Below are 27,253 nucleotides of genomic sequence, written 5' to 3' on the forward strand. Positions count from 1 at the left end.
TAAGCTACGGTGATTTAGGTTCTTTTGTTAGAGCTGTGGAATTAATGCTCTGATTAACTCATTCTCTTACCTATCAATTTTCTGAACTGAATGCACACTTTGCTTATGGCAATGAATCCTCTCAATAAATATAACACTGAAACACCTGCAGATTCTATCAGGCACACTGGGATGGGTGGTGTTGGTTGAACTGACACCCCCCCCGCCAACAACTGCCCTTGGGATCAGGAGCCCTTACGGATAACATCGTCTCCAAACTGGTGCTGGGCGATGTGCTGGAAGAGGGTGGTGAGCACAGGCAGCAGGGCCACGGTGGTGTAGGTGAGGTTCTGGCCCACACCCTTCACCTGCGTGCGTGTCTGCGACACCTTGCCTAGCCGCAGGTTCTCCACCATCTTCTCGATGTCCTCCGAGGCACTCTCAAAGAAGGAACGGAGGCCAGCCTTCACGATCTCGGGGCCAGACTTCATCACGGTCCTAACAGGGAAGTGGGGGCAAACCAGCTTCAGAATCTGAGATTCAAGATTGAGGGGAGTCTAGGAGCACAGGGGTTGGGGGTGGGAGCACGGTTAGAATGGGAGTGGGCACCACGACCCTTAGCCCCACCTGGCATCCAGGGAGCGTGCCAGGATATGAAGACAGTTGACCACAGCTGGGGCATCCGTCCCTTGGGGAGGAAGTTGGGCTTGGGTGAAGAAAGGGTTATGGGGACAGTACTCCCTCTACAGCCAACTCAGCTGATCTCTCTTCATCCATCCCCACCCCACCTAGACTCCCATAGGCCCCTGTCCTTCCCTCATCCTGGCTGTGATCCCCCTGCCTGTCCCTCCCCCATCCTGGCCCTGACCTCTGGGCCGTCACCGTCTGGTGATGAGTCTGAGAGTTCCATGACGGCAGGGCCCAGGACTATCCCATCACTGCTCTGTCCCCAGGACCACCCACTCCATGTGCAAGTCCAGAGGAAGAACACAGTGAAAGTTGTTCAGATTAAGGCATGAACCGGGGCCATATTTCTTCAGGGCGAGGGGTTGTGAAGAGGGGAAGAGAGGGAAGATTGGAGAGAAGGGCTCGGGAGCAGAGCTACTTACCAAAGAGAGAGACTCGGTGACGGACAAGAGCGGCAAGCTTGCAGAAGAGGCTGAAGAAAGAGAAAGAAACAGGACAGGAGAAACAGGGAGCGAGGACACCAAGGGGACACAATGAGAGGAGGAGGGACAGGGAAGACAGGGGGAGAGGGACAGAAGACAGAGCCAGGAGGAGAAAGGATGATGGGGGAGAAAACGAAGGAGACAGAGGGGGTGCAGAGGGGCAGAGAGATGAACCGGCTTGGAAGTCACAAGCAGTAACTGGTATGCTGGGGGTGGGGAGTCCGGTCTGCCTTTCTGACAGGGTGACCAATTAGTCCCAGGTTGCCTGAAAGTCCCATGTCCTGGGGCACACCAGGACGGTTGGTCACCCTATAGCCCTTCCATCACCTCTGCAGGTAGACTGATCAGTGCCCAGCACCTAGGACAGAGCCTCTAAGGTCCAAGGGTGGGAGGAAAAGATCCAGGATTACAATGCAGTGAGGTCAGGGGTGTGAGTCACAGGTCCCAGGGGGGCGCACCTGGTGATCATTTCCTTCTCCTTGTTGGAGGCGTGGCCACCACTGCCCAGCACTTTGGCTGGTGTGGACAGGAAATAGAGACAGTGGTTGGTGAAGTACTGGTTGATCAAAGGCAGCAGGATCTGGGGGCGTGGGGAAGAGACGAAGGGGACTGGGTGAAGAGAGAGGAGAGCCCACCAGTCCCCAGCCTCCTCCAGCTTCTGAGCCCGCCTCTCACCTTGGCAAAGAATTTAATCTCCTGTTCATGAGGGGACTTTTCCACTCGTCCACTGCTGACCACAGCCTCTGGTGGGGGAAGGCAAATAGGGGTCATGGTGGCTTCAAGGCTAGGGAACTCAGGGTTTTCTGAGGGGGCAGGGTTGGGATATGATAGGAGATTGCCTCCTGGTATGAAGTCACTTGTATTGGCTTTGAGGTAAACCTCTCTCCCCTATCTTTCATCTGATCCCCCTAACTCCTTGATCAAACCCTTCCTGAGACTGAAAATGGGGAGGAGGACAAACTGGGATGGGGTAAGGCCATGGAACATCGCCCTCCTCACCAATCACAAGTCCTTTTCTTTCTGAACTTCAGTATCTGGCACTGAGTAGATGTGGAATGAATGAATGAAACAAGAAGTCAATGTAGACAGATTAGATTCAACTTTAAAGTGGAAATCTGTTTCAGTCGTCATCATCATCATCGTAGTGACGGTAATAATTCATATTATTAAACTAATAGTACTATTAAAATAATAATAATAATAAAAAATAAGGCTCCAATTACTAAACACTCGCTATGTCCCCTGGCACTGTGAGAAATGTTCTTGCACAATCTCCTCCCAACCTGGAGGCCTGTATACTTGGTCCTTCATTCCCATTTTACAGATGAGGAAATGGAGGTGAAATAGCTCACTCCAGGTCACTCAGCAAATAAGTGACAGAACTGTAGCTGGTTATGGTGAACAGAATCCCCCTTTCACAGATGAGCAAACTGAGGTTCAGGGAGGAGAGGGAATTGCCAGGAGGCTGTGAGGCATGGAGGTCTGGCTCACGTGGGATTTGGGGTGAGATGTATGAGTGAATCCTGCTGGGCCACTCACTCACCTGAAGGGAATTTGGGGGTTCCTGGGTGGCTCTTAAGGGGAATGCTGGGGCTCTCTAGGGGAAGCAGGAAGGGATCATAGGGGGCCCAGCTGTGATTCTTAGTGGTATATAAGAGGCATCTGTGGGGCATCCCAACAGCCTCAGCCTTCAGAATAGATCCAGAATCTGCCCAGTTCTCTCTTCTGCTCCTGCCCCCCTCAGTCTGCTCCCACAGGCAGCCAGAGGGAGCCTGTGAACACCCAAGGCAGATCAGGGCCCTCTCCTGCTTAGAATGCTCCCGTGGCACCATCTCACTCACAGCAAAAAGCCACAGTCCTCACCATGGCCTGCAAAGCCCGTCACGATCTGCCTGTCACTGACCCCATTTCCTCTCACTCTTCCCCTCTGTCACTCTGCTTCAGCCACATGGGCCTCCTAATACGCACATCAGCGACCGCTGCACTGGTTGTTCCTCTCCCTAAAATACTCTCCCCACACGACCACATAGCTCTCTCCCCAGCTTCCTGGAATACTCTAGTTATTTATTTGACCGCACAGCAGGGCACGTGGGATCTTAGTTCCCCGACCAGGGATCAAACCCATGACCCCTGCAGTGGAAGTACAGCATCTGAACCACTGGACCGCCAAGAAGTCCTGGAACACTCCGTTTAAAATTACAACCGGCCCACACTCCCAACCCTCTTTAGCTAGCTCTAGTGTATTCCTCTTCCCATAACACTAATGACTTTCTGACACACTCAGTGATCTCCTTATTTCCGACTTTAAATGGCTGAATCCACCACAGGAATGTAAGTTGCAGGAGGACAGGAATCTTTGTCTTCTTGTTCACTGTCTTATTGTCAACCCCTAGAACAATGTCTGGCACAATGATTAGATGAGGGGAGGAAGGAGAAATGAATGAACTGGGTGCCTTTGTGAAACTGCAGCTAGGGCGGGGACGGGGAGGGAATTCTCCGTACCCAGATGGGCGATAAACTCCTGAGAAATGTCCATCCAGCGGAGCAACTGCTGCAGGAAGCCGAAGGCGAACCGTTTCTCAATGGAAGACGTGTCCAGTTCCATGTCCTTAAGGCCCCTGCGTGCACGCAGAACGAGAGGTCAGCCCAGACGCAGAGCCGCCGTGTTTCCCGCCTCTTTCCAGTTCGGCCTGGACTCCCCCAGGCCGTGCCTCCGCTTTCCAGGCCCCACCCTTCTTAGGCTCCTCCCCTCTCTGGCCCCGCCTCTGCCCCCAGGCCCCTCCCCCATCATCTTCCTCTCTCTGTCTCCGCCTCCGCTACCTAGGACTCACCTATCCCAGCTTTTGCCGGGGTTCCGCCCACTTTCCCTACCCCTCCCGGGCCAGCCTTCCAGCCCGCTTGCCTGGTGACCGCGTAGCCGTTCATCTGCAGGAACTTCAGCAGCTCCTGGGCCTTCTCTCTATCTCGTGCCTTCTCCTTGGCCGTGAGCGTGTCGTAGGGAACCAGCAGGGGGTGCGTCCCACCACCTGGGGCAGCAAAGACCAGAAATCAGGGGCGTGGGGGTTGACCCAGGCTGCTCATTGAAGTGGTTCCTGAAGTTGAGGGTGTGCATAATTATAGTAATAAAGACAGAGATAAGAATAACCAAACATTGCTTTCAGAGTCTCCTCACATCCTCACCACAGCCCTACAGGAGTAAATGCTGTGGTTATCCCCATGGTAGAGACACAGAAACGAAGGTTCAGTGGGGTGAAAGCAACTGTTCAAAGTCACACAGCTCTAACCCAGGCCCTTATGACTCCGGAGCCTGTGACTAGGGGACTACGGCGAAGGGGAGTCTGTGCGGCGTGGGATGGGTGCCTCACCCTTGGCTTCCAGCTCCTGTTTCTTCTTCCGTCCCCATGTGTTGTGGTAATTTTCCGCCAGTTGCTCTGCCATGGCCTGGGAGAGGATACAAAGGGTCAAAGCCCACATTCAGAGGATGTCTTCCTCTCCCTACAGACACCTCCAGTCCCCAAATAAAGGATCAGAAGACTCACCTGCAGCTCCCGGGACAGGGTAACTCCGGTGAGGTCGGGGGGCTGGGGGTTGTAGCCTTCCCGTGGATCATAGGTCTGGGGAGACAAGGGAAAGATGGACGGACTAGCAGGAAGCCCAGCCCCCAAGCCAATTTATCCCCCCTACCTGGCCCTACACCCCTCCTCTGTGCCCTCTCCTTAAGTCCCTGTCTCTAAGCCACCCTCCTCTCTTCTGCCCTTTGCAGTTCTTCAGACCCATGCCCTCTCCCTTCCCAGATCTCTCAGCCTTCTCCTGCACCCCCTCCTGGTCTTTCCCCTTCTGCTGACCCCACCTTTTTCCCCGTGGCCCTTATCCCCCTCTCGACCCCACCTCCTGCCTGGCCCCACCCTCTCCTGGCCCTGCCCCTTATTCCAGCCGCTCACCACCCCCTCATGACCCCGCCCCCTGTCCCAGCCCCGCCTCCACCTGGGCACTTTGGGATATCTTCCGGGTTTTTTTCTTCTCCGTCTTCTCCTCCTCACCCTCCCTGGCTTTCTCTATCGTCCATTCCCAGGCAATCATGGCCTTCAAGGACTCCTTGATGGGCCAGCGGTAAATCTCTTTGTCCTGGGGTAGACAGGAAGGAGTGGAGTTGGTGGAATGGGGTGAGAGGGAGGTGGAGGTAGGAGCCCCTGGCTCAGCCTCACTGGCCTCCAGTGTCCCAAAAGGGGAAAGCCCTGACCATGTGGCTAGGAAGTGGTCCAGTCTGAATTCAATCCAGGTGTCTTACCTGTCCTGTAACAGAGATTCCCAAACTCTCATTATCCCCTTTTATACATGAGACTCAGAGAAGTTAAGTTGTATGGTCAAGGAATCAAACCCAGTCTCTCCAACTCTTTCTAAGAGAAGGGACACTAGGAGTCTGGGGTCTAGGGGAGGCAGCCAAGTTTGAGGGAAGGCAAAGTCCATGGATGGGAAGCCTTAACCCACAGATCCAGCTAGATCCAAGCCCACGAAGCTGCCTCACCCCTCCCTGATCCCCCAAATTTTGGACCCCCAACTTGGGCGCCAAGGCTTGGTCACCTTCTCCGAAAACGTCTTGTAGGGCCTCAGCATGGGATGGGTCTTCAGTTCCTCATCTATGTTCTCCCCATAGGACCAGTTGTTCTGGATCTGGAGGTGGACAGGGGACAGGTGGGGGCAGTGTCACTATGGAGCTGGGCGTGGGAGCAGGATGAGGTGTGGACACACACTGAGAGGGAACCCTAGAGGGGCTGAGGGTTCCAGAGGAGGCTGTGAATCCCAGGAAGAGTTATGGGTCTCAGGGAAATCTGGGGCCCTCCGGCAGGATCTGGGTCTGGGGGAAAGCTGGGGTCTTGAGGAAGGCTGGCAGGGGTGGGGGTTCCTGGGGAGGGGAGGACCATGACGCCAACCTTGTCGAAGGCCCACTTCTCGTGTGTGTACTCCGCAAACTTGTTAATGAAGGAGTCCAGCTTCTCTGGGATGATCACACTATTAGTAGGGTGGGGTCAGCAGATGTTAGGGCTGTGGCCCCTCCTTCCACCTCTGAAACCTCTCCTTCTCCCAGCCCCCAGGCCCCCCTCCTGCCCCCAGGCCTCACTTGAGGGTCTCCACAGGCCGAGGATCAAAGTTGCCTTCGGCGTCCACCGTGGCCTTTTTCTCAGCCTTGGATGAATATGAGGCATCCACGTAGTCGGGGGGCAGGGCCCCTGCGATGGCACACAGGCAGGGCATAGCCATGCGGTACAGCTCTGGGTCATATTTCTGGGGAGGTCAGGGCGGGGGGGTGTCACTGCAGGCCTGACGGAGCCTTCAAATCCTGGAGCACCAGGACTTCAAACTCACCCCTCCAATCATCACCCCTCTTTCTTGAGCCCTCAAACATGAAGTATGGTCTCTCTCCCTGAAACCCAAACCTCAGACCCACCTGGACTCTCAAACCACCCCTATGCTACCCCCTCCAAGCCCCCAAACTAGAGGCCCATTCCCTCTTCCATAATGTTCAAACCAGAGACCCAACTCATAGATTCTCCTAGATCCAAACCTGCAGAACTGCCTCCCTCCCTGAACCCCCAACTTTGAGGATTTCATTCTGGATCCCTGACTTCGGGCCCCAGACCCTCCAAACCGGCTTCTTTTAGGGCCCTTGGGTGCCCAGACCTTATGGGCCAGAGAGTCAAAGATGCCCCAGAAGAGTTTACGGGTGAGGTGCAGCTCTTCCTCCGAGGTGACCCCATAGTTGGCCCAGCCTGTGGGGAGGCAGTAGTACTTCCAACAACGCTCATAGTGGTTGGTGAGGAGCTGGGTGGGAACAAGAGGGGGACACATAAATGAGGGGGACATAAACAGGTGGCAGACGAATGAAGGCCCAGGGAGGCCCCGGGGTGGGGGTGGGAGGTGCCAGTGCTTTTAAATTATGAAGGAGGTGTGGATTATGCAAATGATATGCTAATAAAGGGGGAAAGGCATGTGTATTGGGAAGTGGTCCTGGACAGTTTATTATGTAAATTTGGCACTCTAATTCAGAGTCAGGATGGGCATTAAATCAGAGCTGGATTTGTCTGGTGTTCTTTATACAAATAAGCATGCAGATATTAATCCATGGGTAGGGTTATGTGCAAATGGGCATACGGATGAAGTGATCTGTGCTTATGTGAATTAACATGGCAAATAGAAACATAGGCAGCACCCCATGCAAACACGTGGTAGCTGGGAAGAGAGCCTCCACCAGCCAATATGCAAATTTGAAATGGGGGCTGATTTAGATGTATTATGCAAAATAGTTAAAATATCTGAGTTGGGGGTATCTCCTTATGCAAACTAGCATGCAAATGAAAATATAATAGGAGAGACAGTGTGCAAATATTCAGGATAGCTGTGGTACTATTTACTCATATAAATGCAGTCATTTGAATAGTGGAAGGCCGGTGGTCTAAGCATGCAAATAAGCATGCTAATTAGAAAAAGTGTGGCCCACGCAAATATATGCTAATTAAGGTGGGGTTGGCTCACTGTTATGCGAATTAAACGCTAATTAGGGAGTGTTAGAGGCACCAATGACGCAAAGTGAATGTTAAAGAGGTTTCTATGGGGCCCGCTGCCCGCGCGTTTTCAGGTTAACTGGCCTAGGCGGTGTGATACAAATGAGCCCCATAGTCCGAGGGCGGAGCAAGCCGGTGGGTGGAGCAAGCTGGTGGGTGGAGCATGGAAATACGCAAGCTGAAGAGGGCTTGCCCTCACCTTGAGCGGCATCTTGGCGAACTCGTTAAGGATGGGCACGTCGAACACCAGGCGCCGCAGCAGGTGCTGCAGCATGGACGGGCGGATGTACCTGCGGGGACATGCACGGGGCGGGGTTATCTCACCCTGAGGCCCGCCCCACCCGTAGCCCCGCCCACCAGTGTCCCGCCCCACCTGCAGAGCGCCATCAGGCATTCCTCGATGACGTCGCGCTGCGCCTTGGTGAGCGATCGGCCGCGGGACAGGCGGTACACCGTGTGAAGCATGGAGTCCACCATGATGGCGCGATGCTCGGTTCCCGCAAAGAGGGGCGCACACTTGGTGATGAGCGGCAGCACCGCCAGGCACAGGTAACGGTTCAGCGCTAGCGCCATCTCCGTGGTGCTGAAAGTGGCCTGGGGCGCAGGGTGGGGACATCAAGCCCTGACACCCGCCCAGGATAACTCTGGGCAAACGACCCGGGCTTCTTCTGATCTTCCCCTGAAAACTTCTTCTCCCAGACTCCACTACCCTTAGTACTTTGGACTATGCAAAATTTCAAATACACGCAAAAGTCCAGGAGCCAATGAATGAACCCTCATTACCCAGATTAGGCTGTTCTGCAGACACCCACCTTCTGCATGCTTTTCCTCTCTACCCTCGCCTTTTTTCCTGTAATATTTCATGCAACCCCCAGCCATATATCATTTTATCCAAAGATACTTCAATATGTATCTCCATTCAGACAAGTATCAATACTTCTATTTAACATTCCATGCTGCCATTATCACACCTCACAGAATTAACGAAATCTCTTAATAATCATGATCAGCTTTCTCTAATTGTCTCAAAAATGGCTTTGCATTTAGCTGCGATTGTTTGGATCAGGGCCCCAGGAAGACCCCCATACTGTACTTGGCTGACAGGTCTCTCCATCAGCAACTGTTCCTTTTCCTCCCCCACTTTTAAGGCTATTTATCTGCTGAAGAAACTGAGTCATGGGTCCAAAGGAATTTCCTACATTTTGGCCTTGGTTGGTCGCTTCCCAGTGGTGTCAGTTAACTTGTTCCTCTGCCCCCTGTATTTCTGATAAACTGGTAGTTATAGATTCAAGTTCCGGGGTTCCCTTTCCCCATAGGGAACAGTCATTTCTCCCATCTTAAGAAGAGCCTTCTCTTGACCAAGTTCACCCAGCCAGCACATCGCCATTTCCCTGCCTCTTCTGTCACCAGCTTGTGTAGACTGTCAACACTCGCTGTCTCCAATACCTCACCTCTCAGCCTCTCTCTGAGAGGGGCTCTCTCTCTCTCTGTTTATTTTTTTTTTGGCTGCACCGCATGGCATATGGGCTCTTCGTTCCCTGACCAGGGGGCAAACTTCCACTGCGCCCCCTGCAGTGGAAGCGTGGAGTCTTAACCACTGGACCGCCAGGGAAGTCCTCCCAGGCTCTCCTAAACCCTTTCCCATAAGGCTTTAGCCCCCCCACCTCACTGAAACTGCTTCCCCCATTTGGCCAAACCAATGGTGAGTTATCAGTCTTCATCTTAACTTGGCATTGTCACCTTCTGTTATTATTGTTCTTGTTGTGCACGGGTCTTTGTATCTCCACGGTGCTGAGCCATCACTGAGAATTCTTTTTTATAACCTGAGGTGTTGGAGATTTCCACCCACCCTTTCCCAGAACTCAAGAGTTTTTCTTGGTTTTTGTTTTCTATCTTGATGGTGGGGGAGGGAGGATTATGATATGTACACAAGTTCAGAACAAACAAAAGTGCTGCCACTATTCCCATGACACATCCCACTCTGGAGGCCGGGAGAGTGGCCAGACTGCTCACCGTGTCCAGCGAGGCGGCCGCCCGCATGTCGGGCAGGAAACCCACGTCTAGCACATGCAGCAAGAACTCCTGGTTCTCGATGCCATACACGCGGTCCAGGAAGAGCACCATCGACGCCTTGTGGTCCGGCACAAAGGATGCCGACATCTTTGGCTGTACCAGTGCCCCATCTGTGGGCAAGAGAGCGGGGTCAGGGCTGCCCTTGGGGCCCCTCTGCTTCCTCCCCAGCATCACTCCCTTGCTGAGTCCCGCCCCTCCGCACCTTTGCCCAGGGTGGGGATCTGCAGTGGGAGGCTGATGATGCCCACGAGGTCGTCCAGGGGCACGAGGGAGCGCAGGATGGCGCGGATCCGCAGGGCCTCGCCTTTGCCGGCTTCGATTAGCTGGAGAGGGGAGGTGGGCATGTCATCAGGCACCCCCTGCCCCATATGGTCATTCCCCCATTCCACCCCTTCCCAACCCACTGGCAGGTGAAGACTCCGTCTCGTGGGGCTAACTCTAGAATTCCCAGCCCTGACCCCTCTGCCTGTGCTTCTCCCTGCAGCCCTGACTACCACTGGCTTTCATTGCCTGATCTCGCGCACTGGACTGAGAGCTCTGTGAGAGCGGGGCCAGGGGCTCTCTCAGCCACTGGTGTGTCCCCGGCATTGCCTAGCCCAGGACCACACGCATAGCAAGAGCTAAATCAATGTTGCTGAATGTCTGAATGAAGAGGTTCAAGGTTGGCTGTGCCCGCCCCCCAGCCCAGCCTTCAGGTCTCACATGCATCTCCGGTGCACAGCGTCCCAGCAGGTCGATCAAGGCAGCGTAGAAGGACATGATGGCATGTCCAAGGTGCACCCGGTTTTCCTCGGGGGGCTCCTCCCCGAAGCTGCAGGGGAACGCGGGTGGTGTGAGGAGGCAGCGAGGGGCTCGGGGAGGGTGGTGGTTCTGTTGAGGAAGGGGCAGGAGACTCACAGCTCACGCCGCCGGTCCCTGCGGACTCCTGGGCCATCCCTCGCGGGGTCCTCGGAGATGCGGATGGCCTCTTCGATGGTGGCCAGCAGCCCCGAGCTGCCCTCGCCCCGCAGGGCAGGCCCAAAGCACTCAGGCTTGCGGATCAGCAGACGCACCACCACATTGGCATTCTCCTCCACGCTCTCACCTGGCAGCTCGCGGGGTCAGGAGGCCTCATGAGCCACTGCCCAGGGTCCCTCCCTGGACAGCCCCTGACCTGGCACCTCAGGGGTGAACGTCAGGCCCCCGTTGACCTCCAGACCCTGCCCCGCGCCCACTTGGAGGCATCCCTGCCCAGGCCAGGCCTGTGGCCCAGGATGTGGGCCACACCCGAGGGAGGCTTTGGCCAGTGACCCCCAGCCTCCCGCCCTGTTACCGCCACCCCTTGCCTCACCGTTGACGAAGACGGCAAAGCGCAGGAAGTCCAGGTAGCGCTCGCCGCCGCAGGGGTTCCAGCCGATGTCTGGGTACCCCTTGGCCAGGAGGATGGGGCAGCTTTGGAGGCCACAGCCTGCCAGGTAGGACACCACCTGGGGGCACAGGAGGCTCAGCCAGAGACTATACCCACACGACCTTCCTCCCCGAGGCTCAAGTCCTTGCCCATCCCTGGAGCTCCGCAATCCAATTTGGATCCCTCAGCAAACAATAACCCTCATCCTCCACCATCATCTCCCACCTGGACCATCGCAGCCACCTCCTCCCTGGGCTCACTGTTCCCTTCAACCCCTAGTCTGTCCCCCACACAGTCAGAGAGACCCCTACTGTCTCACTTAGGGCTAAAGCCAGAGCCCTCGCTGTGGCCCACAGACCCTCCACACAATCTGCCCTTGTCAACTCCCTGCCCTCACATCCTAGCACTCACCCTGTCTCCCTCTGCTCCAAGCACACTGCTCTCTCTGCCGTTCCTCAGACTCATCAGGTTCACTCCTGCCTCAGGGCCTTTGCACTGGCTGCTTCCCAGCTTGGAATGCTCTTCCCCCTCACGTCCATATGGCCCCCATCTCCTTCAGAGCTTTACCTGAAGGTCACTTTCTCAGTGAGGCTTTCTCTGACCACTTGTGTCTAAACTCAGACACCCTCCCGACACTTGACATTTCTCTCCCTTGCTCACGTTTTCTCCTCCTTAACACTCGTCACTAGCTAATACACCACATATTTTACTTCTTCATCTTGTTTAGTGTCCCTCCTCCCAACTAGAATGTCAGCTTCACAAGGACAAGGATTTTTGACTCTCAATCACTGTCATACGCCTGCTGCCTTGGATGGGTCCTGACACATAGTAGATGCTCAAAAACATTTGTTAAATAAATAATACTATAATAGTAGACAACTGTTAGAGAGTGCTTACTGCTTTGTAAATGCTTTCGTGAGTTAACTTATGTAATCCTCAGAACAACTGTACGAAATTGTTTCTATTATATTCATTCTACAAATAAGGAGATGGAGGCCTGGAGAATTTAAGCCACTTGTCCAAGGCCACAGAGCAAGAGAGTGGGGCTGGGAGTAGGGGCGGGGAGTTGAATCTAAGTTGCTGAGCTCCAGAGCCCATGCCTTTCACTGCTACACGCAGAAGCAGGGAGCACAGAGGGCCAAGAAACGTGCCAAGCCCACGTGGCTGGGGAGGGTGGGTGTGGATTTTCACTCAGCCCTGTGAGCGAGTGACTGGGTCCTGTCCCTTTGCTGCAAATTATTCCCCTTCTGATTCAGTTCTGGATCATGCACAATGGCACTCATAGAGTGGGACCCAAATCAGCAGGTGCCCCAAGCGGCCAGGTATGGGCCAGGCCTTCTCCCTCCACACCTTCTCCAGATCCTGCTCCTGCAACGCCAAGGCCAGCTCGTTGTTGTCGATGACGGAGGCAGCTGCCACATCCAGGGGCGTGGAGCCCTGCATGCCTGTCGGGGTGAGAGGCAGTGAGAATGCTCTTCGGAGGTGCCTAGCTGACTGTCTCACTTTTGCTTGCCTCACCTCCTCCAGGAAGCCCTCCTTGACCACCCCTTTTCCAGCCTGGGTCAGGTGCCTCCTCTGACTGTGCTTCTCCATCCCAGGCCTGACCAGTCCAGGCTGACACTGTCTGGGATGGGTTTGTCTACCCCACTCCACTGTGAACCCCATTAGGGCCAGGGCCAGGGCTGTCTGGGTATCCCCAGCACTTCTCATTACAGGTCCAGATCCAGGGTGAGTTAAGAGTGAGTATTTGTTAAATGACTAAGTGAGCCAGCGGAGAGTGGGGCCAGCCTGGGTGGACCGCCAGGAGTGGGCTCGGGGTTCCTCACCCAGGCCAATGCCGCTGTTCTCCAGCAGGTAGCTCAGGTGGTCAAACATGGAGCGCTGGTTCTGCCGGCTGATGCGGCAGAAGTAGCAGAGGAAGCGGCAGCAGCTGGTCACCATCTTGGGGAAGCGGATCTCCTGGGCAAGCAGGGTGGGCTGGTGGTCAGTGCCTGCCCTCCGGGGCCCCCTCCCCTGAGCTTGCCGGCCCACGCAGCCCCCTTACCTTGGATTCGCCACCCCCAAGGACATTCACCATGACCTCCATGACTGTCTCATGCATGCCCAGCGCCCGCATCAGGTTCGGGTGTTGGTAGAAGACTTTGTTGTTCATGATGTTCCTGTGGACAGGTAGAGTGCGTGGAGGCAAGTCCAGGGAGAGCCTCCAGACCCTTGCAGGAGCCATCACCACCACTGTGGTAAAAGTTAACATTTCCTGAACTCCTAGTCTGTGCCCGGCACCGCTCCCTTTACAGATCTGAACTCATTCAATCCTTATGTCCACTCTGGGAGGCGGGAACTAAAATTATCCCTCTTTCACAGACAAGGAAACCAGAGGGTCCAAGGTGGGCTCCCCTGGGGCGGAGATCTCTATCATGTTGCATGTTGTAACCCCAAGTGCCTAGAAAGGGCCTGGCACACAGTAGGTGCTCAATAGATGTTTGCTGAGTGAATGAATGAGGCTCACTTGGCACTGAGTGCTCAAGACTATTGTTATCATAATTATTATTACTGTTATTACCGCTACATGAGCTCACTGAAGCCGCACCACAACTCTTCAAGATAAGCGCGGCTCTTCCCCAGTTTAGAGATGAAGAAACCGAAGTTCAAAGAGGGTACATCTTGAGCCAAGAGTCACAGGTGAGCAGGAGCTGTTACCCAGGGGTGGGTGGAGAGGTAACGGGGTGGGGGGGGTGGACATTACCTAGGGAGATGGGCTAGCTGCTGGGAGGAGCACACCCCCCTGAGGATGGAGCAGAAGTAGGGAAGGACACATTATTGCGTCCAGAGGACGTGAGCCGGTGGACAAGCTTGAGCCGGAAGGTCTCCCCTCCCTTCCCCGGGGACGTGCAGCGTCAGGGGAGGGGCGGGGCCTCACCCAATGCTCTGGATCATGAGGTTTTCCTCCTGGAGGCCCATCTGCACGATGAGCAGGGACCGGATCTGGCCAAGGCACTCAAGCAGGCTCATGGTGTCCTCCACGGAGGAGGGTGAGATAGTATAGGCCCGGGGCAGGGCACGCAGCAGCTCCCCGAGCCCATCGTACTGCCGGTGCAGGAGGCTGAACATGGCCCGTACCAGCTCGGGGCTCTGCACGAAGTCCTCATGGGCCCAACGCACCACTGTGTGGGACACCAGCTCCTGCAGCGACTCTGGGAAGGGGACACAAGGGTAGGAACACTCTTCCTGGCCAGGGCCTTGAGCGAAAACGGTACAGAGGGCGCCCCTCTTTCCAGAGGGCTTCTCAGTTACTAACCACCCACCCCCCGCCCTCCCCCTGCCAGGAGGGGGCGGATTCTGGCAGATTTTGCTCTGTGGCTCTAGGAGTCTCCCTATCCTCTTCACCCTATACCCAGACCGTAAGTGCCCCCCTAAAAGCTTTAGGAGGAAAAAGCATTTGTATCACTGCAAAGTACCAGAGCGTTATTCTGAGCGCCTTTGAAAGTGCAAGTGGTAATTCCATTTGTTCTGTAAAAACACTGCTGATTTTTCATCATGGGAGACAACAGACACAAAGAAAAACTGTGAAGACTTTGGTGTCATCTGAAAATTATGTCAAAAATGAACTCTTTTTATTTTCCCTGGCGATGTCCCCAGGACTCTCCTCTTCTATATCCAGCATCCATTTCTCTCCCTGTCTCTCTTTCTCTCCCAACCCTTTTTCTTCCCAGGATTTCTGGGAGAGAAGACAGATGTCTCCTGTGTCTCAGGGTCAGGAGAAACCTTCCTGCACTGGCACTGAATGATGGTGTCAATTCATGACCTGTGACATGTCCTACCTTCCTTCCATCTGCTCTACACGATCTGGACCCATCACTTCTGACTTCATATTCTGTACCTCTCCTCCGGCTCACTCTGCTCCAGCCAGACTGGTCTCTAAACGCACCAAGCATCTTCCTGCCTCAGGGCCTTTGCACTGGCTGTTCCATCTGTACCAATCATCTTTCCCCAGATCTTTGCATACCTCACTCCCCCACTCCAACCTCTCCATCTTTGTCCCTCTCTCTCCTCTCACTCAGCTTTAGTTTTCTTCTTAATATGTGTGGCCATCTGACATTATGGTATATGTATATTGGTATCTTTTGTAATATTCTAAACTCCTTGAAGGCAGGGACTTTGACTCTTCCCCCTATTACGTTCCCTGGCCCTACCAACAGTGCCTGGCCCGGAGTTGGCCCAATAAAATTTCTTGAATGTTATAGAATAAACCCTCCACCAATGTTAGGGACTCTCTCCTTGTTATATGGTGTTAATATCTAGTTTGCCTAATGACCCATGGGCCCAACATTTATCACGACTGCTTTCCTAAGCCCTCAGCATAGGAATCATTTCACCAAGAAATAAGGGAAAAACAAAGAAAAGCCACAAGTACGTGGAAGCCATGGTGGTGCAGGAGATGCCCCATCCCAAGGTTGGATGTATGCCTCTGCTCTGGCCGCCATGCACCACACTGTTCCAACACACACACTGTGCAGCCCCAACTTCGGGGCCACGCCTCCAGCATGCCTCCCCTCTCACCCCTCTCTCCACTCCTCCTCTCTCATTAATACCCATCCACCCGTCCCTTGGGCTACTCCTGGTGGCCTGTCTTGGACCCAGAAACTCCCCAAGCGCAGGGCTGCTTGGCCCACCCCTGTGCCATCCCTGGTGGCCCCGGTCCTCACGGGGTTTGTGCTCCTCAGCAGGTGGCTCCTCCTCCGGTTTCTCCTCCTTCTTCTTCAGCAGCCGTACCTTCTCCAACAGGCTCATCAGGCGGCTGCCCAGGGTGGCTTCTTCCTCTGGTTCTTCCTCCTCCCCCGCCAGCTGAATTCCTGGAGGTGGTCAAGAAGAGAGAGCGTGTCATTCATCCGTTTGCTTATTCATCTGCTCTATCATTTCCTTCTTTATTCATTCATGTGTTCACTCACTCATTTCTCATTCATGTGTGCATTCACGGGGGGGTCCATTTGTTTCTTTATATGTTCATGTTTGTTCATTTATTCATTCCTTGAATCATTTGTCTTTTAAATCAACTATTGCAAGTATCTTCAAAGAGCTAAAGGAAACCAAGTCTAAAGTATTAAAGAGAATTATGATGGCAATGACTCATCAAACAGAGAATATTAATAGAGGTAGATAATATACAAAATAACCATACAGAGTTGAAAAGTACAAAAACTGACATTTAAAAAACACTAGAGGGGTACAACAGCATACTTGAGCTGGTAGGAGAAAGAATCAATGAACTTGAAGGTAGAACAACAGAGGTTATCCAGTCTGAAGAAAAACTAACAGAGCCTCAGAGACCTGTGGGACACCATCTAGTGTACCAACAGATGCATAATGGGAGTCCTAGGAGGAGAGATGAGGAAGGAGCAGAAAAATATTTGGAAAAATAATGGCCTCAAAGTCCCAAATTTGATGAAAAATATTAATCTACACATCCAAGAAACTAGGTGGCCTAGGGGTTAGGGTTCCTGGCTTTCACTGCCGTGGCCTGGGTTCGATCCCTTGTTGGGGAACTGAGATCCCACAAACCTCATGGTGCGGCAAAAACCAAAAACAGCTCAAGTAGGATAAATTCATTGAGCTCCACACCTAGATAGAGCATACTCAAACTGCCTAAAGGCAAAGGTAAAGAGAAATCTTGAAAGCCAGCCAGGGAAAAATGACTCATCACATATAAGAAAATCTTAGTAAGATTATCAGCTGACTTATGAGAAAAAATAGAGGTCAGCCATCCACCCCTCCAGCCATCCTTCTTTTCATTCATTCAACCAGTCAGCCGTCTCTTCACGCATTTCTTTATTTGGCCATCCTTCTCTCCATCAGTTCACACACTCTTCCATCCAGCTATAGCTACAGCCATGTGTCCACATATACATCCACCCAAATACCCACATAAACATATCCTTCCACTCATCATCTACCTGTTCACTGACATGTTCATTCATTCAGTCACTCATTCATTTTACCAACAGGTACTGCACGAATACTGTAGATATTTAAGATCAGGAAAACTTCAAGACAGGTCTCAAGAGCAAGTTTGGGAGGAGGATTCTCTGATCTCCTCTCTTACCACAGTGTGTCAGCAGGTCTTGATGAAATTCGAGCAAATCCTGTCGGATCTCTTCAGGGACAGGACAATCTTCCTCGTCGTCAGCATCTTTGAAGTGCAATAGCATGTTGATCTAGGGGAAGGTCAAAGATTAGAATGAGGGTCAGAGACCCCAGAGCAGGAACTCTGAAGTCAAGGATCAAAGACCCTATCGTGAGTTCCTGTCTAAGGTCATTAGCGAAGAATATCTGGGCGACTAAATGTTCGAAAGGAGTCAGGGTCAGTCTGCGGTGACTCAGAAGTCTGGTTCAGAGAGAGGTAGAAGAGTAACAGATAAGTATATGGATAGGGTCAGAGGTCAAGCTCAGATTTAGAGGTTAAGTGAGTATCGTCAGTGATCAGAGTAAGGGGAGAGGTTGAGGTTGGGTTTAGACAGTAAGGCCAGCTGGGGTCAGGGGTCAGAGGACCTGCTCCTGGGGTGGGGAGCGGAACTCGCGAGTACGTCGGGCAGTCTCAGCTGCAGTCATGGTGAAGGCTTTCACAAGGATGCTGTAGCGGTCCCTCTGGTTGGCCTGGAGCTTGTCCACGTAGCGCTCTGCAAAGGCTGCAAGAGACTCTACACGGTGCTGCAGCTCTTGGTCACAGAAATACTCCAGCAGGTGACACATCTGTGGGATGACAGCCATGCAGTAGGAGGGATGGTGGTGAGACCGTCAGGACTTCCTTGAAACTTTTCTTGCTTTCTCTCCCCACTCCATAGCCCTGCTCTGGTCGAGCCACCACTGTCTCCTGCCTGGATCCTCAAGCCGGCCATCTCCACCGTCTCATCCCTCTAATTCACCTCCCACATGGAAACCAGATAGCTCATTCAAAGCCAGCAGCACTCCACTGCTTTATGCCCTTCCACAGCTCCCCAGGGCCTTGGGACAAAGTCCGCACTCAAGCCCCACCAGACCCTGTGTGTCCTAGCCCAGAGGGAGGGAGGCTGGAAAACAGGAAGAATCAGCCCACCTGTAACTTAACAGACTCCGGCAGCTTCATCTGCAGCAGCCCCTCCTCCAAGTCTTCTTCTTTGTCCCCTTCTGCCGCCTCCTCTTCCTCTTGTTCTGCATCTTCCTTCTCCTGTGCCTCTTCCTCCTCGTCCTCCTCCTTCTCCTCCTCGTCCTCCTCGTCCTCCTCGTCCTCCTCTTCCTCGGTGAACACTTCAGGCTCAATCATCTTTAAGATCTGTTTCACATCCTCATCGCCAAAGATACCCATCACCTATGGGACAAAGCCCGGGTCTGTCACTGTGGCCTGCAAGGCTTCCATAATCAAGACCCAGCCTCACTCCCCAGATCTGTTTCTCCCGCACAGGCCAGATTCATTCCTGCATTGGCTGTATACAGCTCCTCTTACAAGCAGGAATGGCACCCCACCCCCGCCCTGCCACCCATCCTCCTTAAGATCCCCCCAGATCCACACCCTGTGTCCCACGTACGTGGCCCAGACTACATAGCCAAACATGCGCACCTCTCCCTTCACAAGAAGTGTCCTTTTTCCCAAGCTTGAGCATTTGTTACTCTGTAACAGGACACACCCTACACCTGAGGCCCTCATAGCTCCCAGCATATGCTAGCTCTCAGTCAACATAATGAAGATGCTATCAGATGCAAGGAGAGTATGTAGATAAAAGGGAAAAATAGTGGGGAAAGAGAGAGAGATGAATGAACGGGGGGAGGACTGGGTGACTGGGTGGATGAATTAATAAACGGAATAGTAGAGGTTTGATGGGGAGATGGATGGATGGGTGGATAATGAACTGAGAGATGAAGGTAAAGGTGGAAGAAGAGATGGTGGGTAGATGGATGACAGGATAAATGATGTATAGATAGGTGGGTGGACAGATGGTTTGACAGATGCATAAGCAAGTAAATGAGTGGATGGGCAAATAGATAAATGGGTAACTAACCAGGCACCAGGGTAGGATGGATATGTGGATGGGTGGATAGGTTTGCGTATGAAAAATTGGATGGATGGATGGATATATGGATGAGTCATTAGATGGGCATGTGAATGAAAGGGTACATGAAATGAAGAAGGGGTAGAAGGATGGAGAATGGGTGAATTAAAGGGTGTAGATGGTTGGATGGATTTGTGGGTACGTGGATGGGTCTTAATATATATGGATAGAGAGATGCATGGATTGATGGACAGATAGGTGGAAGATGGAGAAATGGGTGAATCTGTGGATGGGTGGATGAACGGATGCACAGGTGGAAGGAGGCTGATGGTTGAATGCATGAAGGGAAAGATAGATTAATAAATAAATGGGTAGGGGGACGGATGAATAGGTGAAACGGTGGATGTGATGTTGTGTGAATGAATGGACAACTAGATTGAAAGTTAGATGGATACATGGATGGATGGATGGATAATTGGGTGGAGACTGGAAGGATAAATAGATGAGGAACATTTGGATGGAAAGATGGGGGTATGTTTGAATGAATAGGTGGATGGATGGAAAGGCTGGTGGAGGTTGGATGAATGACGGTTGGTTGGATGGATGAATGGAAAGAAGGAAGTGATTACTAAACAGATGAATAGATGGCAGACGAATGGATGGAAGGAAAAGTGAATGAGCAGATGACAGAAGGATAAGTTGGAAGGTGAAGGGTATATGGACAGAGAGATGAATGGGTAGCTGGATGTATAAATGGGAGGGGAACATATGGAGGTATGTATGTACAGATGGATGGATGATTTGGAATGTGAAAGAACAGGCCAGAGGGAAGCAGGAGGAAGCCATTACCAGCAGGGTGGACACAAGCTTGAGCACGGGCACAAACTGGAACTCCACGGAGCCCCCGACAGGGTCGCGTGCGTGCTGCCCACCGTCTCGCACTGCCTCCCCCAGCATTCTTAGTGCTTTGTCCCGAAGAGCCTCCAGAGGGATGCTGGGGCTGAGACGGGATGGAGCTTCTGCCGCCCCAGCAGCTGGCAGGGCAGCCACAAAACAGGGAGCTAAGAAATGGTGTGGAGGCCGCAGCGAGGTGGTGACGCCGACACCAGGAAGGCTGTAGCGGCGGGGACCATTATCTGCCCTTTTTCCAGGCGGGAAGAGGGTGATGGCACGGGTCTCAGGAGTGAGGGGCACAATGTACTCAGAGAGCATGGAGCGGCGGCTGCGGCAGGCACTCTCGAGATGGATGCTGATGAGGAGGTCGTAGTAGCCTGCACGCAGGGGGCCAGGCAGATGCGCGTCTTCCAGGGCGTGCAGCAGCTGTGCCTGGTCCACGTGGCTGCACAGAGCATGTGCCACGCGGTTGTTGCCCAGGGCGCACACGGCGCAGTAGAGGCGGAGGGTGTGCGAGTGGAAGCGCTGCAGGTCCAAGCGCTCCGACAGCTCCAGGATGTCCATGCATCTGCAGTGGAGATGGGCCACATTCAGGGACTCAGCAGGCAGAGGAGGTGGGAGACAGACACAGACCGCAGAGAGGCAAAGAGGTGCTCAGGGGAGTGTTGGTGGCCCCAGCAGCGAATCCCAGTGTTCTGCTGGGTCAAGTTTCTGTGAGGTCTGTGGAGCTGAGTCTAGGAGTCTTTTAATGGTTCTGGAAGTCACTCAGTGGTCTGAGGGCTCCCTGACATATATCTGGGTTCCATGGGATGGTCTGGTACTCTGGGGATCTAAGAGTCCATGGGAAATATCTGATGACCCTGAGATGTATCTAGGATCCCAGGTTGGGTCTGAATCCCCCTCTGGCAGGTCTGAGTACCCTGGTTATATTTGAGCACCAACAGAATGTAAACTCCGCCAGTGCAGGACATTTCTGCCTCTTTTGTTTGTTTGTTTGCTATATTCCCAGCACCTAAAAAGGACTTAGCAGGCTTCCCTGGTGGCGCAGTGGTTAAGAATCCACCTGCCAGTGCAGGGAACATGGGTTGGAGCCCTGGTCCGGGAAGATCCCACATGCCGCAGAGCAACTAAGTGAGTGCACCACAACTACCCAGACTGTGCTCTAGAGCCCACGAGCCACAACTACTGAGCCCGTGTGCCGCAACTACTGAAGCCCGTGCGCCTGGAACCCGTGCTCCGCAACAAGAGAAGCCACCGCAATGAGAAGCCTGCGCAGCGCAACGAAGAGTCGCCCCCACTCGCTGCAACTACAGAAAGCCCACGTGCAGCAACGAAGACCCAACACAGCCAAAAATAAATAAATAAATAAATAAAGGACTTAGCAAATAGTATGTGCTCAATAAATATTTGTTGTAGGAACAAATGAATAAATGGGTGCGTCTGAGGCCCCTGGGGATGCGTCTGAGTCCTCCTGGGCAGGTCTGAGTCCCCTGAGTTATACAAGAGCATTACTAGAATGTCCGTTCACAAGAGTTTGGTGTCTCCAGGCTAGAATTCTGCTGTCACACAGGAGGAGCTCAGAGCTATCTGTCGAATCAGTGAATAAAGGAAAGATGAAGCCTCTTCCTCGGGTGAGTCTGGGATCCTGGCCACATTTAGAGTCCTTAAAAGCTTTCCTGTCATCCATGTGAATACTCTTTAGCCCGGTGTGCCTGGGTCCCCTGGAGCGGGTTAGATATCTCCAAGGGATACCTCTAAAGTCTCCTGGGTATGTCCAAGAGAACCTGGGGCGCCTCCAGGCCTCTCTGAATAATGTGCAAGACCCTCTGAGGTGCACTTGAGGCCCCTGGGATGCTGTGTGGTCTCCTTGCTGTGGATCTGGACTCCCTGCGATGGGTTTGGAGCCCCGTAGGTGAGTCTGGAGTCCACTGGGGTGTTAGCTGGGGATGCCTGGGCTGAGTCTGGGTCCCCTGAGGTGGGTCTGAGCCTGCTGAAAGGGATTTAGAGCCCCCTGGAGTGTTATCTGGGGATGGTAAGGTAGGTCCGGGGCTTCCGGGGTAGTGGGGAGGGGCACCGGGTGGGATCCAGACCCCAGAGCGCTTGCAGTATCCGCCCCACCCCTGGGCGCCGGGGCTGTCCCTGACCTGTTCTCCTCGGGGATGTGCAGCGCCATCATGGTCAGCGGCTCCTGGCACTGCACAGCCCAGCCCAGCCGCTCGCCCGCACGCCGCGTGTCCACCTGCAGGAAGTGGTTGGGCATGCGGCTCCACGACACGGGCATCAGCATCTGCACCTCAAGCCGCGGCGGGCACTGTGGGGTGGGGTTCTTGCGCTCGCTCAGAAACATGGCGGCCGACAGCGGCATGATGTTCTGGGGACACAGGGGGATGCACGTGTCAGGATTCCCCACCCTTTCCCTCCGGCCACTCTGTTTCCAGGAAGACCTCCCGGATTTCTCCCCCCACTTCAGCCGCTCTGCCAGCCTGACCTCCCACACCTCTGTCCTCAGCCTGCCCCCATTAGCGCCCCATCACTGCAACCTGACCTTCTGCTTCCCCAGCTCAAACTGGATGACGTTCTGGTGTGTCGGCAGGACAAACACAGCAGGAAACAGCTTTGTATTGGGTTCCACCTGGAAAGGGAGAAGAGGGCAGGGTGAGGAAGGAGATGAACTGGAGGTGGTACTGACTCTGGATCCCCGACTCGGGAGCCAGTTGCCCCAGCCTGATGCTGCTGGCGTCTACAGATCCAAACTCAGGCGCTGGAGGCTCCGCAAGAGCCCTGAAGTGGCTCACGGGCTGCACCTCCTCTGATCCAATGAGGCCAACCTCCTCCCCCTCCCCCAGGGCAACCTGTCGTCTGGGTCTTTGCGCACATCGTGCCCACCCCCACCCACGAATGCCATTCCTGTTTCTCTCCCAAGCACTTATTTATTCTTCAAAGTTCAAAAAGCATCCTCTGACTGCCTTTCCCTGCAGCCCCTCTGATCTTTGAAGAGAAACCCACCCAGGCTCTGGCACAACAAACACCACTATCTGTGAAGCAGTCTTGTCAAACCTGAATCTAATCCAATCTAATCTGGACCCATCCCCCAGTTTACAAGAAAATACAGGGGACAGAGGAAAATGTTTAAATGACACCTCAGGTGTGCACCAGCCAGATTCAGCCTGTGGGAAACTAGGCCAGCACTCTTCAGATGGTAGTGTGCACACGAATGCCCTGAGATTTATTTTAAAAATCAGATTCTGGGGCTTCCCTGGTGGCGCAGTGGTTGAGAATCTGCCTGCTAATGCAGGGGACACGGGTTCGAGCCCTGGTCTGGGAGGATCCCAGATGCCGCGGAGCAACTAGGCCCGTGAGCCACAACTGCTGAGCCTGCGCGTCTGGAGCCTGTGCTCCGCAGCAAGAGAGGCCGCGACAGTGAGAGGCCTGCGCACCGCGATGAAGAGTGGCCCCCGCTCGCCGCAACTGGAGAAAGCCCTCGCACAGAAACGGAGACCCAACACAGCCATAAATAAATAAATAAATAAATAAATAAATAAATAACTGAGCTAAAATTCAAGCCCTCTTAAAAAAAAAAATCAGATTCTGATTGGGCAGGTCTGGGTAAGAGCCTGAGATTCTGCATTTCTAACAGGCTCCCAGGTGATGCAGAGCCTGCTGGTCCCGGGACCACACTTTGAGGAGCAAAGTTCTACCAGACAGACAGCTGATTTCTTCAGTGAATACATTTCAAAGGGGAAAAAAAGAAAAAATGGAAGGGAAATCTACATATGAAAAGAGACTGAAGGGACTTAGCAACCAACCAAAACATATCACCTTATTTAGATTCTGATTCAAACAAACAGTAAAAAGACATTTTGGAGACAACCAGAGAAGTTTGACCATGGGCTGGATATTTGGTGATATCTAAGAATTCTTGGGGTTTTTTTAAGACAACAGTGGTATTGTAGCTATGTTTTTTAAAAGAATCCTTATCTTTTAGAGATACATACTGAAAAGAGACAAACTGTATCATATATCTGAGACAAACCATACGATATCTGGGATTTCCTTCAAAATCCTCCAGTGGGTGTGGATAAAGATGAATCAAGGTTAGCCGTGAGTGGGTACTAGTTGGAGCTGTGTAATGGGGACATGGAGGTTCATTACGCTGTTCTATTTTTGCGCATTTTTAAAATTCTCCATTCAAAATAAAGTTTTATAAAATAAATAAAGTTAGATGGATTAATGGATGGATAGCAGATTCGTGGTAGTAGGTATATGGGCATTCATGATACAATTCCTTCAATTTTGCTGTATGCTTGAAATCTTTCATAATAAAGTGATGAAAAGGAAAATCCTACCTTAGAATTTTGGCCCATCCCAGGATGTGCCCTGATTGGTGAAAAGGTGGCGACTGGTATCACCCAGCCCAAGAGGGATATGGACCTCTCTCCAAGGTCAAGGCTCTGCTCTGTCTCCCCCTTTCTGGATGTCAGTTCGAGGAATGGTTCACCTAGGTGGTCTCCCAGGAACCTCCCAGCTCTGGCCTGTCCTGAGGCTGTTTTATCCTGTCTCTCTGGGGTCTGCCCTCAGAGGGTGTCTGGGAGGGATGTCCCGGGATGCTGAGACACGAGGATGCTATTGCTAAGTTGCTGAATGTGGGCTGGGCTTACCTGGAAAAAGGTGTTGCTCTCTTTGCCGTTGGCAGTAAAGGTCATCAGGCCAGTGGCCAAGTCCACCAGGCAGCCAATGACAAGGTCCGTGTGGCTGATCCGGCCCTGCTGCCCGGGGCTCACGAAGTCTCCACCCCACACCATGTAGCAGTTGCTGCACTTGAGGCTAGAGGACACAGGAGTGATCAGTGCCCCGATCGCCAGCCGAGGCGCTCTGGACCCTGGACGCCCCCTTCCCTGAGCTCCCGGAATACCATGACTCAGAGCCCCACCCCCAAACGCCCGCCACCTGCAGACCTGAGTGCTGAAACCCCTCACCCCAGACCCTGAGCCCCTCGGAGCTAGAATTCTTAGAAGCTCGTGGGGGGAAGGGGTGGTTCCAGAACGAGGAGAAGGAGAAGGGGAGCAGGACGAGAGGATAGAAAAAGGAGGTAAACTAGAAAGAGGACGGCAAGATGGAAGAGGAGGAGAAAATGGAAAAGAAATGGACGAAGAAGAGGAGGGAAAACCCAGAGCAGGAGCCATGGGAGGAAGACAAGCAGGAAGAGAGGAGGGGCTTCCCTGGTGGCGCAGTGGCTGAGAGTCCGCCTGCAGGTGCAGGGGACGCGGGTTCGTGTCCCGGTCCGGGAAGATCCCACATGCCGCGGAGTGGCTGGGCCCGTGAGCCATGGCCGCTGAGCCTGCGCGTCCGGAGCCTGTGCTCCGCAACGGGAGAGGCCACAACAGTGAGAGGCCCACGTACCGCAAAAAAAAAAAAAGGAGGAAAGGAGGAGGAGGTGCCCGGCGCTGACCTCCGGTCTCCCACGGCCCCCGCCCCTGCCCGCACCTGCTGTGGATGTTGCCTTGCTCATCCCCCATGGTCACCGTCACCACCCGGACCTTGCTGAGGTCGAAGTTCATGTCGTGCTGATGGTAGTCCGGGGTGACCCAGCCCACCCACACGCAGCTGGGCTCCTGGCCGGCAAAGACCCTCACGGAGTAATAGTACTGCAGAGGCAAAGGGGGGACCGGTGGTCAGTGGGCTTCCCTGAGACTCTGAATTGACTTCTCTGGATTCTCAGTGTCCTCTGGGAGTTTAACAAGAAGTTGCTGGATTTGAGACCCCCTGGGTCTGTGTCCCTCTGTCTCTGTATTTACTGATGTATTCCTAGATTCGGGAATCCTTTGGGACTGTTTCGTGATACACCCAAATTTGGGTCCCTCCCCAGGTTATACAGCAAAGTTATAAATAAATAATAGCTCACAAATGAACTCACTTCAATCCTTACACCAAGCGGATACACTTTTTATCTCTATTTTACTGATGGGGAAACCATAGCGCTTCCACAGCAGAGAAGACATGGAGCCGTGAAGTGACACCCAGGTAGCCCGTGATCCTAACCACTAGGCTGCTTGTCTCAGAAAATATTCCAGATTTGGTGAATCCCCAAACTGTATTGGAATACTTGTGAATTTTGGTTCCCAGGAATATACTAGAATAGCTACTAAGTTTGGGGTGTTGAGTTTATATGGGTGAACCCAAATATTGGGGTGCCGAGTCTATGTTGGTTTATCCCTGGGATTTGGGGGGCCCTGGGAGTTCTATCAGTGTGCCCCATGGCTTCATTGTGTTCCCTGCAATTTTTAGGCCCCTTAGCTATATGGATTTACGGGTTCAAAGGGTTAAATTGATGTGTACTGTATTTTGTGGTCTCCTGTATATATTGCGGTGTCCCCAGATAAGGGCAATTACTGGGGATTACAGCATGAAATTTGGAAATCTGGAGGGGGGGGCCTGAAGTTGAGGGTCCCCGGTTCCCACCGTGGTGGTATTGAGGATGATCTCAGGGTCATCACGGTCGTCAGCAGGCATCACCTCGCGAGGGAGTCGGGGCAGAGTCGGGGTGGCTGGTGGCTGGGTCATCATGGCGGCCTTCTTGGCCTTGAACAAGAACCTGGTGGTGGAGAGGAGAGGCTGTCACGAGACTCACTCTCAAGCCCAGCTCCCCAGCCCTCTCCATCGCAACGTTCGTGCCTCCACATCCATCCTAAATAAGCCTCATTTCTAATACCCAAGGCCTCGCTTCTAGAGGGATGAAATTCCCAACTGCACCAGCATAGTCCACCGTGGAGGAGCTCTGTGCTTTCGGATTCGGGTTATCCAGATGTAAAGGTGCCTCTGGGAACATGGAGGTTCCCTGGGGGAGCACACAATGGTCCCCTAAGTCACCATGTCTCATATGGGTGCTAAAGGCATTTGGGAAAGGACAATTCTTCATCGGGCACTGCCTTGTGCATTGAAGACATGCAGAATCCCTGGAGCCCCCAGCCAGCAGTACCTCCCCCCAAAACTGTGATAACTAAAAACTTCCCATCATTTCCAAACATCCCCTCAAGAGACACAGAACTAAATCCCACTGAAAACTACTGCCACAGTAGGGGAAAAGCAGATTTCGTTTCATTTCAAATTGAATGCCCTTTGAGGGTCTCCCTTGAAGTTAGTTTTTGGGGGGGTACATTTGAGACACAGGAGTGA

General features: G+C 53.2%; 1 protein-coding gene and 1 long non-coding RNA gene across 8 annotated transcripts in view; one reads left to right on the forward strand and one right to left on the reverse strand.

The window, feature by feature from the left end:
- LOC132593905 (uncharacterized) overlaps positions 1-21,406 on the forward strand; it is a 39,873-nt gene extending 18,467 nt beyond the window's left edge. Inside the window, exons 3-4 of the long non-coding RNA XR_009559943.1 lie at positions 8,088-8,257; positions 21,090-21,406. This is a non-coding gene — a long non-coding RNA (uncharacterized lncRNA). The remainder of the gene's footprint in view (positions 1-8,087; positions 8,258-21,089) is intronic.
- Positions 1-27,253, reverse strand: part of RYR1 (ryanodine receptor 1) — a 118,452-nt gene that overhangs the window by 58,348 nt on the left and 32,851 nt on the right. For all 7 annotated transcript variants that reach the window (XM_060288636.1, XM_060288633.1, XM_060288632.1 and 4 more), the window contains 35 exons: positions 26,540-26,672; positions 25,565-25,725; positions 24,739-24,904; positions 22,626-22,712; positions 22,225-22,451; positions 20,036-20,648; positions 18,256-18,507; positions 17,712-17,912; positions 17,266-17,377; positions 15,872-16,018; positions 14,086-14,359; positions 13,213-13,327; positions 12,995-13,127; positions 12,519-12,613; positions 11,112-11,247; positions 10,679-10,865; positions 10,484-10,592; positions 9,984-10,104; positions 9,722-9,891; positions 8,082-8,302; positions 7,908-7,998; positions 6,828-6,968; positions 6,268-6,431; positions 6,080-6,158; positions 5,730-5,819; positions 5,133-5,273; positions 4,688-4,762; positions 4,514-4,589; positions 4,051-4,174; positions 3,651-3,766; positions 1,824-1,891; positions 1,607-1,728; positions 1,089-1,138; positions 607-667; positions 239-477 (listed from right to left, as the gene is read on the reverse strand). In XM_060288636.1, the coding sequence (XP_060144619.1) occupies positions 239-477; positions 607-667; positions 1,089-1,138; positions 1,607-1,728; positions 1,824-1,891; positions 3,651-3,766; positions 4,051-4,174; positions 4,514-4,589; positions 4,688-4,762; positions 5,133-5,273; positions 5,730-5,819; positions 6,080-6,158; positions 6,268-6,431; positions 6,828-6,968; positions 7,908-7,998; positions 8,082-8,302; positions 9,722-9,891; positions 9,984-10,104; positions 10,484-10,592; positions 10,679-10,865; positions 11,112-11,247; positions 12,519-12,613; positions 12,995-13,127; positions 13,213-13,327; positions 14,086-14,359; positions 15,872-16,018; positions 17,266-17,377; positions 17,712-17,912; positions 18,256-18,507; positions 20,036-20,648; positions 22,225-22,451; positions 22,626-22,712; positions 24,739-24,904; positions 25,565-25,725; positions 26,540-26,672 (5,297 nt within the window). The remainder of the gene's footprint in view (positions 1-238; positions 478-606; positions 668-1,088; positions 1,139-1,606; positions 1,729-1,823; positions 1,892-3,650; positions 3,767-4,050; positions 4,175-4,513; positions 4,590-4,687; positions 4,763-5,132; positions 5,274-5,729; positions 5,820-6,079; positions 6,159-6,267; positions 6,432-6,827; positions 6,969-7,907; positions 7,999-8,081; positions 8,303-9,721; positions 9,892-9,983; positions 10,105-10,483; positions 10,593-10,678; positions 10,866-11,111; positions 11,248-12,518; positions 12,614-12,994; positions 13,128-13,212; positions 13,328-14,085; positions 14,360-15,871; positions 16,019-17,265; positions 17,378-17,711; positions 17,913-18,255; positions 18,508-20,035; positions 20,649-22,224; positions 22,452-22,625; positions 22,713-24,738; positions 24,905-25,564; positions 25,726-26,539; positions 26,673-27,253) is intronic.

The sequence above is a fragment of the Globicephala melas genome, chromosome 19 (assembly GCF_963455315.2).
Source record: "Globicephala melas chromosome 19, mGloMel1.2, whole genome shotgun sequence".
Taxonomy (NCBI): domain Eukaryota; kingdom Metazoa; phylum Chordata; class Mammalia; order Artiodactyla; family Delphinidae; genus Globicephala; species Globicephala melas.